The sequence below is a fragment of the Aquarana catesbeiana genome, linkage group LG08 (genome assembly GCF_042186555.1).
Source record: "Aquarana catesbeiana isolate 2022-GZ linkage group LG08, ASM4218655v1, whole genome shotgun sequence".
Lineage (NCBI taxonomy): Eukaryota > Metazoa > Chordata > Amphibia > Anura > Ranidae > Aquarana > Aquarana catesbeiana.
In genome coordinates, this window is record NC_133331.1 from 55,754,969 (window position 1) to 55,773,510 (window position 18,542).

The 18,542-nt window shown below is 41.9% G+C and overlaps 1 protein-coding gene across 1 annotated transcript in view; it reads right to left on the reverse strand.

Moving 5' to 3' along the window:
• The window catches only part of TCF7L2 (transcription factor 7 like 2), a gene marked incomplete in the record, with an annotated part of 292,196 nt that overhangs the window by 187,685 nt on the left and 85,969 nt on the right, over nt 1-18,542 (reverse strand). Inside the window, 1 exon segment of the mRNA XM_073595873.1 lies at nt 1,149-1,205. Coding sequence (XP_073451974.1) covers nt 1,149-1,205 — 57 coding nt within the window.

Below are 18,542 nucleotides of genomic sequence, written 5' to 3' on the forward strand. Positions count from 1 at the left end.
CTGGAACAGAAAAGGGCCTTCACAAAATTATTACCACAAGGCTGGATCTGACCAAGTCTAAAATGTCTTTATATGTTTTACCCTTCAATGGAAACACTTTAACTAAATAATTTGGAGGGGTGTCCATGTGCTTTTGACACTAGAGTCATTCCTGGATTGAGATGCCGGTTTATTGATGACACATTTATGTAAATCTTTATGTTGGTTTTCACAAAAATATGACATGTATAAGTCCCTGCTGCAGCCTCTCACCTTGTGACGTGCTAAATAAATACAACGATGCAGTCTGATTACTGCGGGGGAGAGGAGACTGACTGAGTAAACACTTTCTCCTGCCTGCAGCAGACTGATGACATCATCTCAGCCTAGGCTAAGTCACTAACTGGAACTTAACAGTTTTTAAATGTTAAAGGGTGGAGAATTTTTGGAAAAATAATACTGTTGCTGAATATTGTAACGTCAGGAGTTTATTGAAAGCTTGGTGCACCTGAATCTAGGCTTCCACTTGATACAACAGGAAAACAGCAAAGTTTGGTGCCGGTTTTGATATTTTTGGCCAGCTCCTTAACCAGCCTAAGGATGCTTTAAAGCATGGTAGGCTGTGAAAGCCCACCATGATCCCCACCATGACCTAGTCTTGCAAGTTTCTCCAGTATTTGCTTGTCATCATCTACAATGGTGGACAAATGATTATAGAATCCAGGAGCCAGTGAGCTCAATCAAGGAGTCAGCAATCAATTTTACAGAACAAGGAATCACCTCTGGGCCTGTGCACTCACTGGCGACCTGGCTCCTAGCATTTGTCCAACCCTGGGGTAAAGGTGCAGACAGGGATGGAGAAAGTTCTTTTTTTGAAAAGGACAATGAGGGCTCTTCAGAATGAATGACATATTATTAGTACGCTTTGAAAAAAGCATGCAGGGTTATAACATCACTCGATTGTACCATGAAAATAAAACCACCACTTTGTGTCTGGTCATACACCAAAGGTGCGGTACCTCATGCACACACACACAGGCACTCTGTGATCACCGTCATTTGTTTATAAGCAATAGCAGAGTCCAGGGAGCAGATAAAGGTTAGCTACAGAGCAAACATCGACTTCGATTACTTCCCATAGCAACAAGCCTATTCAGAATATGTCCTACCTGCATCAAAGGACTGCAACAAGAGGCTAAATGGAGGTCTAGCGGCACATTCACGCACTAAGATGAAGAAGAGACTGGCATCAGCAAGTGAATGCAACGCTTACATTACATGCACAATTAAAAGCAATTTACACTTAATACCCTTATCTTATATAGCTAAACCCGAAACAAAAGAATAAAATAAATAAATAAATAGAAAGAAAAGAACATGAGAAACAAAAATAAAGAAAAGGAAAAAAGGGGGAGGGGGGGTTCAAGCAAAAAAAAAGCAGAATGCAATTAGGCAATCATTAATTTACTTGGGGGTTACCGTCATAGAAAGGGGCATTAGGACCGTCATCTTGAGTACAAGAGATCGAGGACTAGTGATGGAGGGAGGGGGAAGGGACGTTGGATGGATTATCCTTGGTACCATACTCAAGTTCAAAGTAAAGACAAACATAAATGTTAACAACGGAAACATAACAAACAAAACAAACAAAAAAAGGAATGAGCTGAACGTTTGGTGACACCTTGCATTCTCAGAGGTGATCAAAAATAGTGGACAACCAGCTTGGGTCACTCATAGCTACAACCTCAGAATGACAGCTTGACAAAACCTCTATCCAAAACCTGCCAGACTACTTGGAAAAAATAAAACAAAAGTTTTGGCTTAAAAATGTAAAGCACCATAAAATGTCCAATGAGAGATTGTATGAAAACCTTTTTTGTTTTTGAAATAAACATTGTTTTTTGTTGCTTTGAAAGGTCTCCTTAATATTACAGCCTGAAAAAAATTTTAAAATGTGGCTATAAATCCTCACAAATTACATAAATGAAGTCCTATGCAGTAAAAGGTTACGCAACTAGGTGGCTGTTGTGATGGCAAATAACATGTTGGATGGTTGTCATGTGGGATTATTCACAGCCAATAGCATTTCAACACTTCAAGTCGCCAAAAGATTTTAAGTAGTGATGAGCTTGGGCTCGCTCCCCACCAAAGCTCATCCTTAATTTTACGGAACACACTATAAGGGAAACACATTTTATGCCCAAAACCATGTGGACACTTTTGGCCATACAAGTAGACAAGATGGTCATGTGTCCACAAATGTATGGTCATAAAGTACCTATCAACAATAGTTAAAGGGAATGCGTTGTGACTTTGTACATAATTTATTAGGATCTGGACTAAAAAAGAAGTATGAATACATTTTTTAGTCAAGTAAATCAAGTCAGGTCAATTAGACAAAGCAACTAGGCAGCTTCTGCTGTGCTGTCTTTTCAGAAAACCTGTAATGGGGCGTACACACGGTCGGACTTTTCAGCTACAAAAGTCCGACAGCCTGTCCGACAGACTTTCGACGGACTTTCGACGGACTTGCGGCGGACTTTCTAACGAACAGACTTGCCTACACACGATCACACAAAAGTCCGTCGAATTCTTACGTGATGACGTACACCGGACTAAAATAAGGAAGTTGATAGCCAGTAGCCAATAGCTGCCCTAGCGTGGGTTTTTGTCCGTCAGACTAGCATACAGACGAGCGGATTTTTCGACCGGACTCGAGTCCGTCGGAAAGATTTGAAGCATGTTTCAAATCTAAAGTCCGTCGGATTTGAGGCTGAAAAAGTCCGTTGAAAGTCCGGAGAAGCCCACACACGATCGGATTACCAGCCAGCTTTAGTCCGTCAGCGTCCGTTGGACTTTTGTAGACGAAAATTCCGACCGTGTGTACGCGGCATAATGCTCTGGGAAATTCAGTATCATATACCAAAATTTGGTAATTTTTTTGGGGTGTTCTTTGAAAATTCCCAGGTTTTCAATAGCCTTATAGCCTGTACACACGATAGGATTTTCTGACAACAAAACCGTGGATTTTTTTTCTGAAGGATGTTGGCTCAAACTTGCCTTGCATACACACGGTCACACAAATGTTGTTGGAAATTCCGAACGTCAAGAGCGCGGTGACGTACAAAACGTACGACGAGCCAAGAAAAATTTCATTAAGCCAGTTCAATAGCCAGTGCGGCTCTTCTGCTTGATTCCAAGCATGCGTAGACTTTTGCGCGTCGGAATTGTGTACACACGCTCGGAAATTCCGACAACAGATGTTCTATGGAGCATACACACGGTCCGACTTTCTGGCAACAAACTCACATCCAACATTTGTTGTCAGAAAATCCTATCGTGTGCACAGGGCATTGGTCTAGCCCCAGAATCCCATTGGAAAACAATGAATTGCCAGGAAGGACTGAAGAAAGTGAGGCAGCTTGGAGTAGCTGTAGCCTGGCAGCCATTGGGCTGCTCAGTGGAAACAGCTGATTAGTTGGGGTTCTGAGAGGTAGTTCATCAATCAGCAATGGGGGAGGAAGAGGGGAGGGCGTCAGTAGAGAGAGAGGGCTTTCCATCGTCTCCCTAAATTGGAAAACCTTTACAAAAGGAAACATTTTATTGTTATGGATCTGGACTAAAAACTTTTCAAAAATTATGAAAACAAATGTACAAAAATAAATACAAAATAAAATTAACCCAAAACCATAATCGTTTTACTTCCCCATGGCTAATTTATGATGTCCTTCTAAGCTTCAACAGTACAACCCAGTGGCTACTGGGCTACTCCAAGCTATCACACTATCTTCAGGTCTCCTTGGATTCTGAAGCTAGACTGAGCCTAAAGTCTGGTACACACTAGTAGGGTTTTTTAGTTCAACTCAGCGGGCTGAATGAAAAAAAACTGACAACTCTGGTCGGAGCCGCTGTACTAACTATCCAATGTTAGTACAGTAATCTCCCCTGCTGGTCTATTGTGTTCTGATCGGGGGACAGCCACCCCTCAACAGAACACTCCAGTCTCTGAGAGCATTTATCGGGAGCCGATCGGCAGACCTTCTTTCGGTCATGCCCCATTCGGCCGGCCTCTGATGGACCAGCTGTAGTACACAGGGGCTGAATGTCGGCCGACAATCTGTGTGTACTAGGCTTTAATGACACGCTCTTAAGCCTAGTACACAAGGGCCAAATGTCAGGCGACATCAGCCAGTTCAATAAGAACCGGCCAACATTCAGCCTATGTGTATGGCAGCTGGTCCGACAGAAGTTATTTCTCTTATACCTTCAAGATATCCTTGAAAGTACATTTAGAGGTCCCTTTGTGTTGGACCGCTGCCCAACCGAAGCCACTGTCATTTCACATCATAGAATAATTCTGCACCGTGAATCCAAAATGTGTTTGGCTCCAGGACCTCCTACCTTCAGTTTCCTAAGCTGGCAGTGGCAACCCATGTACACTGGATGCTGAACTGGACCAACTGCCATAGAAATCAAATTTATCCACTTCTGTAATAAGAAATTTCACCCAAATACTAAAGCTGACCATACATTAGTAGGTTTTCAAACAAACTTTAGTATGAAAAGTCTCATCACTACATTTGATGATTTAACAAATGTCATTGGAAAGTCCTTTGAATTGAATACTCAATTTTCGACTGAATGGACTTTTCAGAACAAACACCACATTCACTGTTGGAAATTTGTTTGAGAAAAAATTTCAATCCTGTTCTTTCAAATTTTCTTGTTGCTGTGTTCAGAAAAGTACGTTGACCCCACTAATGATTAGAAAATTGAACAGACATTCCTAAAACATTCCTAAAACCAACATGTCCTATCATATGGTACTAGTGTATGGCCAGCCACCCTTTCTCTGGGTTGATCTTCAGGTTTATCCCTTGAAGAAGCCCCTGCAACAAGAACTTTTATGTGACCATTGATAGTCAAAAGCATCAAAAGTCACCAGCATTCCAGTACTTTGTACCCTTTTGAAGGCATACTTACCTTCAGATATGGAGCTACAACTTCAAATATAGAGCTATACCTTCAGATATGGCACTATACCTTCAGAGATGGCGCTATACCTTCAGAGATGGCGCTATACCTTCAGTGATGGAGCTATACCTTCAGTGATGGAGCTATACCTTCAGTGATGGAGCTATACCTTCAGTGATGGAGCTATACCTTCGGATATAGAGTTATACTTTCAGATATAGAGCTATACCTTCAGATATAGAGCTATACCTTCAGATATAGAGCTATACCTTCAGATTTAGAGCTATACCTTCAGATATGATGCTATACCTTCAGACCACTGTCTCATATGTATGGGCAGCTTAATAAAAACCTATGGCAGTTTTAAAGTGTAAAATATAGTCTAAAGGACCAGAAGATAGCTGTATGTACCCTTATTTATTATCCAAAGTGTACCAGCAATATGCAAATATCAACTTTCAGCACCTAAGTCGAGAGGCAAGGGGGTGAACAGTGGACAACCTACATTTGATGGCCCCTATGTTTTACAGGAGATAAGTAACAGCACCTCTAGGTATCCTAGGCCAGCTTTAATTTTTTAGACCTACTACAAGCACCAACATTGCTAACAAGTGGCAAGAAAACATGACTGAGCACACCAGACAGAAAACTCAGCATTTATTTTGGTGATACAAGTGGTTTCGGGATAACCATCATCAATCTCAGGAAAAGCAAAACCCTTCTACAAAACCCTGGCACGGTAGTGGGAACTGCTCAAATACCCAAGCGGATAAGGTTGACATTCAGTGTTTTATGACAGCACATTGTCTGCAGTATGGGGAAGGCATGATTACTACTGTCTGTCTCAAGATGTCAATGTAATGAAAGCAAGATTCTGTTTGCTCCTTAAATAAGGCTACTTTCCTTCTGCCATCTTGAATATCACTATTAAACCTTGAAGGACTACACAACCTCTAACACTGCCCACACAGTTAGGATTGTTTTTCCATTTCAATCATCAATACTGATAATGACTGTTTCTTCATGAACTAAAACATTATCAATCAGATTTTTAAAAAAATGTTAAAACAGGAAACTTTGTAAACGTGTTGCAACATTTTCGAGCCCCTCTTGTTATCAGATAACCGCACAAATACATGTGTGAACTTAGTAAGAGCTGTGGACTTGATACTGTTCCCATAGCCAATGTCACCAGAAATGGCTGCTGGGTGGTTGAATCTCATATTGTCTTCTTGAGTCTTCCAGGGACTCCAGTTGCAATATATTCCCACCAGATCCCCAGTCTCACCCAACTACTCTGGTCTTTATAAACCCCAGGCATCACTCTTCCCCAATGGATTCTTCCTAAGGTAGAATAAACCCACCATTGTTGACCCCAGTGGGGGAGAGTGACATCTTCATTAGGTTTTATAGTAGGGTCTTTGAAACAAACTACTACAGGGAAATCTCATTGCGGTGGGAAGTGGAACAGACTCAGATCACTGGGGGAAACCTCACCCTTGTGGGAGGGGCAGAGACACAAACCATTGGAGAGAAATTTCAACATTGTGGGAGGGGCAGAGGCTCAAACCACTGGGGGGGGGGGACCTCACCATTGTGGGAGGGGCACAGACACAAACTACTGTGGGAAAATCTCTCCATTGTGGGAGGGGCAGAGACACAAACTACTGTGGGAAAATCTCTCCATCGTGGGAGGGGCAGAGACACAAACTACTGCAGAAAATCTCATCATTACGGGAGGGGGCAGGGACACAAACTATTGCAGGAAATTTCACAATTGTGGGAGGGGCAGAGACTACTTGGGGGAAATCTCACCATTGTGGGAGGGACAGGGTCACAAACTAGTGCAGGGAAATCATCCCATTGTTGAATGGGCAGAGACACAAACTACTGCAGGAAATCTCACCTCTGTGGGAGGAGCAGAGACACAAACTACAGCAGGAAATCTCATTTTTATGGGTGGGGCAGAGACACAAACTACTGCAGGGAAATCTTGCCATTGTGGGAGGGGGCAGAGACAGAAACTACTGCAGGAAAACTCTGACTTTATAGACTCTTCTACAGATATTCCATCTGAACCAAACATCAAACCTTAAAATAAGAGGAGGGTGGGGAAAGGAAAGGCAGAGGGTTAGGGGACCAAAAGGACATTTCCTCTAAAACACAGTGAGGGTAATATTGAAGAAGACATAGAACAGTGTGGATCCAGACAAAATGGCTCCAAGGACAGTCTGCCTTGCTCTGCAGAGGCGCTCCGGAGGGTGTAGGTGGGGAGGGGGGTTTGGATAGGAACAGAAATCCAATTTGAGGAATTATGGTGTCTTCATACTGTTCTGAGCAAAGACAGGCCCTTTTGTCCCTGGAACAGGCCCAGAGGAAACTGATTCTGGTTGTTACAGAGAAACAGCGTACGTGAAACAAGAGTTCAAACTTGATTAACTGGTGTTGGAATTATACTGGGGCAGTTCCAGAAAGAGTATAATAGTCAAAATTAAGAACACATGGCCCCTTTCCCTGCAAAGCACAGGGACGCCGAATTCACAGGAACATAAAATAGGGCTCCGCAGACCACAAAAAAAAACTAATAACGCCACGCAACAAACAAACACAACAATGAGCACACAGCCCTGTGATTGATAAAACCTTGCATGTGGAAGATGGAAGGTCTGGATAGCGTCTCACAAAGACGTCTCATTGTTATTTATGCTTTGGAAAAACCTGCATCAAGGATGTGTGACTGTAAAACACAATTGCTAGAGTCACTATGAATGTGTATTATAATCTATGCAACAACAATGTATCACCGTGACATACCCCCACCCCACACTGACCCCCGCCTACCACCAGATATATATGAGCTATAAGAGAGGTCACCAAGATACAAGTATAAGGTCCCAGTAATTGTATTTATAGAATTCAAGACATCTGATTGTTCTTACTTTCTAACAAACATGAGATTCCATGGGGGAGGACTCCCTCCATAAACTGATCCTCCACATCCAGGTGTATGTTATATTTATTGATATTTGTCTTCTGTGTTATGGAACGTTTCACATTACACATTCAGCCCCTATTGTGACATCACTGCCATTAAAATAAATGTTATATTTTAGGGAGAACATAAGAGTCTAGGGCAATGGTTCAAATCCCAACCAGGACAATATCTGCATGGAGTTTGCATGTTCTCCCTGTGCCTGTGTGGGTTTTCTCATAAACTCCAAAGACATGCTGGTAAGTTAATTGGCTCCTGTCCAAATGGACTCTAGTGTGTTATATTATACAGGAGTGACATCACCGCTCTCCAGATATAAGTTATATTATACAAGAGTGATATCACCGCTCTCCAGATATGATAAATAATGCAGGTGTGACATCATCACTCTCCATATATATATATATATTATACAGAAGTGACATCACCATTCACTAGATATAAGTTATATTAGAAAGGGATGACATCACCACTCTCCAGATATAACTTATATTATAGAGTAATTACATCAAAGCTCTCCAGATATAAGTTATATTATTCAGAAGTGATATCACCGCTCTCCAGATATAAGTTATATTATACAAGAGTGATATCACCGCTCTCCAGATATGATAAATAATGCAGGTGTGACATCATCACTCTCCATATATATATATATATTATACAGAAGTGACATCACCATTCACTAGATATAAGTTATATTAGAAAGGGATGACATCACCACTCTCCAGATATAACTTATATTATAGAGTAATTACATCAATGCTCTCCAGATATAAGTTATATTATTCAGAAGTGATATCACCGCTCTCCAGATATAAGTTATATTATACAAGAGTGATGTCACCGCTCTCCAGATATGATAAATAATGCAGGTGTGACATCATCACTCTCCATATATATATTATACAGAAATGACATCACCATTCACTAGATATAAGTTATATTAGAAAGGGATGACATCACCGCTCTCCAGATATAACTTATATTATAGAGTGATGACATCAACGCTCTCCAGATATGTGATATTACACAGGAGTGACATCACCACTCTCTAGATATGTTATATTATACAGGAGTGACACCACCGCTCTCCAGATATAACTTATATTATAGAGTGATGACATCAACGCTCTCCAGATGTAAGTTATATTATTCAGAAGTGACATGACCACTCTCTAGATATAAGCTATATTATACAGGAGTGACATCACCACTCTCCAGATACAAGTTATCTTATACAGGAGTGACATCACCGCTCTCCAGATATGTTATATTATACAGGAGTGACATCACCGCTCTTTAGATTTGTTATATTATACAGGAGTGACATCACTGCTCTACAGATATAAGTTATATTATACAGGAGTGACATCACTGCTCTCCAGATATAAGTTATATTATACAGGAGTGACATCACTGCTCTCCAGATATAAGTTATATTATACATATCATTAGGACAGTATATTACAAGATTTTCAGTGTGATAAAGTGTATCCAGAACAGAACACACTCCATGCTGCAGAGCAGTCACTGTATCATATAGTAGTTTATGTACATTGTAACACTGACAAAGTATCATTTATCACTTAGATACACACACTATGTGAATGACAATATACAGAATATCTCTGTGGTGTACAGACGTAAGCAGCACACATGACACCCGACATATACCATTGGTCCAGCCCTGCTCTCTACCAATGACCACACACTGTCACATAGAGAAATGATTGTCCCGGTGACATTTCAGAACAATAGCCTGGCCTATCAGTGGACAGGCAATGACAGATGTCAGAGAAATGCTTGCTCTACCCATATACACATGGGGGTGAATTTCCTGAAGGCAAATAGACTGTGCACTTCACAAGTGCGGTTGCTCTAGAGCTTAGTAAATAAAGCTCAGCTCACTTCCATCATCCAATCATGTGCAAGAAAAAAAGCAGTTTTGTTTTTTTTCCTTGCATGTGATTGATTCTTTGTAAAGTGAAGCTTCTTCTCACTTACTAAGCTCTGGGCAACTGCACTTTTTACTGCGATTTTTCTATAATTTTACCAAGATTTTAACCAGTTTTACAGTGCTTATGGTGTGTTTTTCATAGGTCATGTGACTGAAAAACTGCATCAAAAACGTAACACAGGTGCGCTATCGATGCGTTTTTAATGCATTTCAACAGGGCAGTGCGTTTTGGTGCGGTTTTTTTAACTGACCAAAAATTCAGCAAGCGAGATATGAAACACCAAAACAGAAATGCAGCGGACCAGTGTGCAGACATACATAGAATTTAAAGGGATGCGTTTTTCTTGAGCTTTTCTTGCGCTAAAGGTGCCGACAATGGCCGTCAATAAATTCATATTCAAGTATAATACAATTTATATATATATATATATATATATATATATATATATATATATATATATATATACAGCAGTAGTAGGTATTAAAGTAAACCATGCTCCCCTACAACACTTTGCGATCATACCAAGGGACATTTGATGCTAATATTGAAAGAGCTGACATCCAATGAATGAAAGGGGAGGGCCAGAGGCAGGCGAAGGAGGAAAGACTAGATCAGTGATTCTCAACCAGGGTTCCTCCAAAAGGTTGCTAGGGGTTCCTTCAGCATTGGGCAATTTCTGCCTCTCAGATAAGTTCCCACTGACTCCACTGATCTTTTTAGCCATCTGTAAGGAGGTAATTCTTCCCAATGACCACAAGTGTAAGGACCATTCTTCCCACTGACCATCACACTATTGTATCATGAGTTGTAGATTTCTCATTTTTAGCAGGGGTTCCCCGAGACCGGAGAACTATTTTTAAGGGTTCCTCTGTGTTGAAAAGGTTGAGAAAGGCTGGACTAGATGATGCCGGGCGTCCTCCAGCCAGGAAATGAGGCGGGCTCTCTCTGACTTGCTGCAGCTTTTATTGCACACTGTGAGAAGCTCACAGTATGCAGTTAAATCAAATTAAACCATTTCAGTCCAAGGGAGGAGCCTATACAACTGTACAAGACTGAAAGGAAAGGCTGGAGTTCAGCTTTAGACACTAAGTATCCTAAGAAGATATCAAAACAATGCCTGGAAATACAAATTGGAATGACAAGGAGGAAATAAACATATAGAAACTTCCACGAAATTCAGGCCACGCCGCCCCGTGTGAACGGAGATGTGTGGGGGGTGTACAGACACAGCCGCTTGGAGCTGCACTGTACATGGAGATTTCCTGGGAAAGTCAATATAATCTGCTTTTAATTAGCCGTCGGTATTGAATGCAGTCGGGGAGACGGATCAACATTCTTCAATCATAAAATCTTTTCTTTCCAGCTACAAGATCCTTCCGTAACCCGGTGCAGAACACGCAAATATACCATCCGTGTGCGTTCATCTCACAATTCCCAAATCTTTCCAGAGAAAAAAAAAAGATCCTTTTCCCGTCTTTATTCCGGCATTTAACACCGAAACACTCCGCTATAAATACAGGAAGTTTTCAGGGGGGTCGTAAATTTAGAGGATTTTCCATACTGGACGCAGCAGCAGCATGCAGAACGCACGTGCCATGTCTATAATTGTACCGGGACATATCTCATGTACATTCCAGCAATATCACAAGATACCATTTCCGCTCTGGTCCAATACATTCTCACAAATGCAACAGTTAACCCTGCACTCAGGACCAGACTTTTTGAAGAGGTCTATTTTAGAATTCCAAATTCACAGATTTTATATATATATATATATATATATATATATATATATATATATATACATATATATATATAAATAACACACACACACACACACACACACACACACACACATATATATATATATATATATATATATATATATATATATATATATATATATATATATATATATATATATATATATATATATATATATATATATATATATATATATATACACATACACACATACACACACATACATTTACACACAATGCTGATCGTTGTGCCTGTGCTTTTTTTTCATATATTTAGAAAAAAGTTAAAATATGGAACAAAAACTGATCTTGTTGGTAGATTTAGAATAACCTATCACCATTTTTTTCTTTCCAATGATTTTGAAGGTGAATTATAATTTAGGCTCATCTTAACTGCGTTGTTGATCTCGATCCCGATCCCGCAGGGAGATCTTTCCCGATCTCCCTGCTTTGTGCTCCCCATTTAGAAATCCTATGCAAAACCGAAGTTTTATAGATATATTTATATAGTTTTACAATCTATATATTATATACAGTATATAATAAAAAGAATATATATATATATATATATATATATATATATATATATATATATATATATATACACACACACACACACATACATATATATATATATATATATATATATATATATATATATATATATATATATATATATATATATCTCTATTTATATTAATACCAATAAATATATATATATTCCTGTCTGAGGAAGGGCGCTACCTAAACAGCCCGAAACTGTAATCAATGATGGAATACTTCTGATCGAATTTAGTATGTTTTTTACTTTATTAAATGTTTGTGCAGCAATCCTTTGAACTTTTTTTCTATGTATGACCGGTGGGATGCTCTGATTAAATTGCACACAGAATATATATATACAGGCATACTCCACTTTTTAGTACACAATGGGGTTTATTTACTAAAGCTGGAAAGTGCTAAATCAGGCTCACTTCTGCATAGAAACCAATGAGCTTCCAGGTTTTATTACAAAAGCTTAATTGAACAGGCTGGGGTTAGAAGCTCATTGGTTTCTATGCAGAAGTGAGCCTGATTTAGCACTTTCCAGCTTTAGTAAATAAACGATAAAGATAGATAGATAGATAGATAGATAGATAGATAGATAGATAGATAGATAGATAGATAGATAGATAGATAGATAGATAGATAGTAAGCTCTAACAAGCAGGGTCCTTTGATTCCTACTGTATTAAAGTGTATCGTATTTGTACTGTCTACCCTCAAGTAAACAGTCGGCGCTATATAAATCCTGTATAATAATCATTTACGCTATATTGCCAAAAGTATTGGGACGTGTGCCTTTACACACACATGAACTTTAATGGCATCCCGGTTGGCCCACTCTTTGCAGCTATAACAGCTTCAAATCTTCTGGGAAGGCTGTCCACAAGGTTTAGGAGTGTGTCTATGGGAATGTTTGACCATTCTTTCAGAAGCGCATTTGTGAGGTCCCGCACTGATGTGGACGAGAAGGTCTGGCCTGCAGTCTCTGCTCTATGTCATCCCAAAGGTGTTCTATCGAGTTGAGGTCAGGACTCTGTGCAGGCCAGTCAAGTTCCTCCACCCCAAACTCGCTTATCCATGTCTTTATGGACCTTGCTTTGTGCACTGGTCCAAATCATTTGGTGGAGGGGGGATTTTAGTGTGGAGTTGCTTTTTAGAGGTTGGGCTTGACCCCTTAGTTCCAGTGAAGGGAACTCTTAAGGCCTCAGCATACCAAGACATTTTGGACAATTTCATGCTCCCAACTTTGTGAGAACAGTTTGGGGATGGCCCCTTCCTGTTCCAACATGACTGCACACCAGTGCACAAAACAAGGTCCATGAAGACATAGAAGAGCGAGTTTGGGGTGGAGGAACTTGACTGGCCTGCACAGAGTCCTGACCTTAACCAGATAGAAGACCTTTGGGATGAATTAGAGCGGAGACTGAGTCAGGCCTTCTCATCCAACATCAATGCCGAACCTCAAAAAATGCACTGCTGGAAGAATGGTCAAACATTCCCATAGACACACTCCTAAACCTTGTGGACAGCCTTTCCAGAAGAGTTGAAGCGCTTATAGCTGCAAAGGGTGGGCCAACTCAGTATTTAACCCTGTGGACTAAGACTGGAATGCCCGTAAAGTTCATGTGCGTGTAAATGCAGGTGGCCCAATACTTTTGACAATATAGTGTATAGAGGAACCACAAATTCCTTTACTATGGGGGTAGAATAAGAGGGCAGGGGGGCTCCTTTACTATGGGGGTAGAAGAAGAGGGCAGGGGGGCTCTTTTACTATGAGAGTAGAAGAAGAGGGCAGGGGACTCCTTTACTATGAGGGTAGAAGAGGGCAGGGGGCTCCTTTACTAAAAAGGGTAAAAGTAGAGGGCAGGGGGGCTCCTTTACTAAAAAGGGTAAAAGTAGAGGGCAGGGGGGCTCCTTTACTAAAAAGGGTAAAAGTAGAGGGCAGGGGGGCTCCTTTACTAAAAAGGGTAAAAGTAGAGGGCAGGGGGGCTCCTTTACTACAAGGGTAGAAAAGGGCAGGGGGGCTCCTTTACTATGGGGGTAGAAGAAGGGGGCTCCTTTACTATGAGGGTAGAAGAAGATGGCAGGGGGCTCCTATACTATGGGGGTAGAAGGGGGCAGGGGGGCTCCTTTACTATGAGGGTAGAAGAAGAGGGCAGGGGGGCTCCTTTATTATGAGGGTAGAAGAAGAGGCCAGGGGGGCTCCTTTACTATGAGGGTAAAAGAAGAGGGCAGGGGGGCTCCTTTACTATGAGGGTAGAAGAAGGGGGCAGGGGGAGCTCCTTTACTATGAGGGTAGAAGAAGAGGGCAGGGGGGCTCCTTTACTATGAGGGTAGAAGAAGAGGGCAGGGGGGCTCCTTTACTATGGGGGTAGAAGGGGGAAGGGGGGCTCCTTTACTATGAGGGTAGAAGAAGAGGGCAGGGGGGCTCCTTTACTATGAGGGTAGAAGAAGAGGGCAGGGGGGCTCCTTTATTATGAGGGTAGAAGAAGAGGGCGGGGGGGGGCTCCTTTACTATGAGGGTAGAAGAAGGGGGCGGGGGGGGCTCCTTTACTATGAGGGTAGAAAAAGAGGGCAGGGGGGCTCCTTTACTATGAGGGTAGAAGAAGAGGGCAGGGGGGCTCCTTTACTATGAGGGTAGAAGAAGGGGGCAGGGGGGCTCCTTTACTATGAGGGTAGAAGAAGAGGGCAGGGGGGCTCCTTTACTATGAGGGTAGAAGAAGAGGGCAGGGGGGCTCCTTTATTATGAGGGTAGAAGAAGAGGGCGGGGGGCTCCTTTACTATGAGGGTAGAAGAAGAGGGCAGGGGGGTTCCTTTACTATGGGGGTAGAAGGGGGCAGGGGGGCTCCTTTACTATGAGGGTAGAAGAAGGGGGCAGGGGGGCTCCTTTACTATGAGGGTAGAAGAAGAGGGCAGGGGGGCTCCTTTACTATGAGGGTAGAAGAAGAGGGCAGGGGGGCTCCTTTATTATGAGGGTAGAAGAAGAGGGCGGGGGGCTCCTTTACTATGAGGGTAGAAGAAGAGGGCAGGGGGGTTCCTTTACTATGGGGGTAGAAGGGGGCAGGGGGGCTCCTTTACAAAAAGGGTAGAAGTAGAGGGCAGGGAGGCTCCTTTACTATGAGGGTAGAAAAAGAGGGCAGGTGGGTCACTTTCATAGAGAACATGGAGAAAATCCACACCTTCTTCTTACTTACCTTTTGATGGCCCACCAACCTTTTGAATGCGCTTCTTAATCATCTCTGAGTTCTTTGGCTAAACTGTGTTTTTTAAAGCCTTTTTAATATACAGGCCATCATGGGTAAAATTCCTTTACATTTGTGTATAATAGACATGCTCTGTTGATGTGTATTCTTGTGGTTGAGCATAACCAATCAGAAGTGGGAGACAAAGAACAGAAAATCCCATCCCCTTTAAATCTAGAACAGCCAGTAATACATTTTGCTATAAAGTTTCAGCAGCCATCGGGAACTAATTGTATCACATTTAGTTTCTGCTCTGTATTGACAGCATACAATCAGTGTGCCTTGAACCAGTCATATCACATTGCATGCAATCCCTGACCGCAGCACTTTCACAGAACCGACAATAAAATAACATTTTGTTAAACTGATAACGTTGTTGAAGACACAGCTCTAAAACACGGCACTAAACACAAACATGGCTTCACTGAGGGCACCGAGAATACTCAGCGGAAGGCCGATTACACATTCCTCTGATAGATTATTTCAAATAAACCACTAGGGTTTTCCCTAAACAGAGAAGTACTGAGCCCACAGCACTGTCTACGACTGCCAAAATCAATCATTTTACCACGGAGGAACCTTGAAATGGTTTTTAGATCTTCAGGAAACCCTGCTAAAACCATTTTATCAATATATTTAAGAAGACTGCTCCTTACATAGGTGATCAGTGGGAAGAATGCTCCTTATATGGGTGATCAGTGGGAAGAATGCTCCTTACATTGGTGATCAGCGGGAAGAATGTTCCTTACATTGGTGATCAGCGGGAAGAATGTTCCTTACATTGGTGATCAGTGGGAAGAATGTTCCTTACATTGGTGATCAGTGGGAAGAATACTCCTTACATTGGTGATCAGTGGGAAGATTGGTCCTTACATTGGTGATCAGTGGGAAGATTGGTCCTTACATTGGTGATCAGTGGGAAGATTGCTCCTTACATTGATGATCAGTGGGAAGAATGCTCCTTACATTGGAGGTCAATGGAAAGAATGTCTGCTACATTGGTGATCAGTGGAAAGAATGTCCCCTACATTGGTGGTCAGTGGGAACAATGTTCCTTACATTGGTGGTCAGCTAAAAGAATGTTCTTTACATTGGTGGGCAGTGGGAAAAATGCTCCTTACATAGTTAGTGGGTAGAATGTCCCTTATATTGGAGGTCACTGGGAAGAATGCCCTGTACATTGGAGGTCAGTGAGAAGAATGTCCCCTACATTGGTGGTTAGTGGGAAGAACGCTACTTACTTTGGAGGTCAGTGGGAAGAATTCCCCTTACATTGGAGGTCATTGGGAAGAATGCCCCTTACATTGAAGGTCAGTGGGAAGATTGTCCCTTTCATTGGAAATCAGTGAGAAGAATGCCCCTTACTTTGGTGGTTAGTGGGAAGAATGCTCCTTACATTGGTGGTCAGTGGGAAGAATGCTCCTTACATTGGTGGTCAGTGGGAAGAATGCTCCTTACATTGGTGGTCAGTGGGAAGAATGCTCCTTACATTGGTGATCAGTGGAAAGAATGTTCTTTACAGTGGTGGGCAGTGGGAAGAATGATCCTTACATTAGTAGTTAGTGGGTAGAATATCCCTTATATTGGAGGCCAGTGGGCAGAATGTTCCTTACATTGGTGGTCAGGTAAAAGAATGCCCCTTTACGGTGGTGATCAGAAGGTTCCCCTTACAGACAGTTAAAAGAAAAATTACTGGTGTCATGCTATTGGCTCTGCCAAGTGACACTGGTCCCCAATTTTGTAGTCATCATCAGAAGGGAGGTCAATAAGCCAAAGTTCAAGGAACCACCAGCAAACCCTGTAAAAACTCTGTAAAAAAAAAACTCTGTAGAAACTCTAGTCTATGCTCAATAGCCCATCCTGACTCAGAAAAGAGAAGATTTAAACTCCCAACCACATGTGTAAATATAGTCGCCCCTCATCCAGGCTGGTGACGTCCATGGTGGTGAAGTGGCATTTAATTCCACGGCTCAAGATGTGGTATCAGGACAGGTTGGGCATACCAACATTCCGAAAAACTTACCTCTCCTACAGTACCGCTCACATAATCAAATTCCATAACATTTGATGTCTCAGAGTTTGGGAGAGTAATGATCAGGCAGTCAGCAAATTTGCCTGAACCCCAGTTTGCCCTCTGTCATAGATGTCTCCAAACTGGACAAAGACAAAAAACATGTTTTATCTGCTGTCCATGTCTTCCTGTCCCGGTGACAAAAGGCTCCTCCAATTTCATGCATGGGGGTTCACAGGGACAGGAAGTGAGTATAAATCTCTCTCTTATGCCGCGTACACACGGTCGGACTTTACGGCGGACTTTGCCCGGCGGATTTTTCGACGTACTTTCCGACGGACTTTGTGAATGAACGGACTTGCCTACACACAATCCACCAAAGTCCGTCGAATTCGTACGTGATGACGTACGACCGGACTAAAACAAGGAAGTTCATAGCCAGTAGCCAATAGCTGCCCTAGCGTGCCTTTTTGTCCGTCGAACTAGCATACAGACGAGCGGACTTTTCGACCGGACTCGATTTCAACGGATAAATTTTTAAACAAGTTTAAAATCTAAGTCCGTCCAACTTTTGAGAAAACAAAGTCCGCTGGAGCCCACACACATCGAATTGTCCGACGAAATCCAGTCCGCCGGGCAAAGTCCGCCGTAAAGTCCGCTCGTGTGTACGCGGCATTAGTGTCAGACCTAAATAAAACCTTAGCAGAAACTTTATTCCACTCTATCCGAAACTAAACTTTTTCCCACTCAGTTCATTTTTCTACAAAAACCTGGTCCTGCCAATTCAACCACTGCTTGCAAAAATTGGTCACAACAGGCAGATCACCATGTTAGAAAATCTCCTTTCTACAAGACCCAACCCTTCACTCTTCTAAGTTCAAAGGTGGTACTGACACGAAGCAGGCGAGGCGGCAAACTTGCTTAACGATGAGCAGAAGAAGAGTCACCATTTAAATAACCACAGAGCTTGCGAAGGGCAGCGCTGACATAGCGGTATACATTTAACATAACACAGCAAAAATGCCAGAGAAAAAAAGAAACCTGCAAATGCAAACCTGCAAAAAAAAAAAAAAAA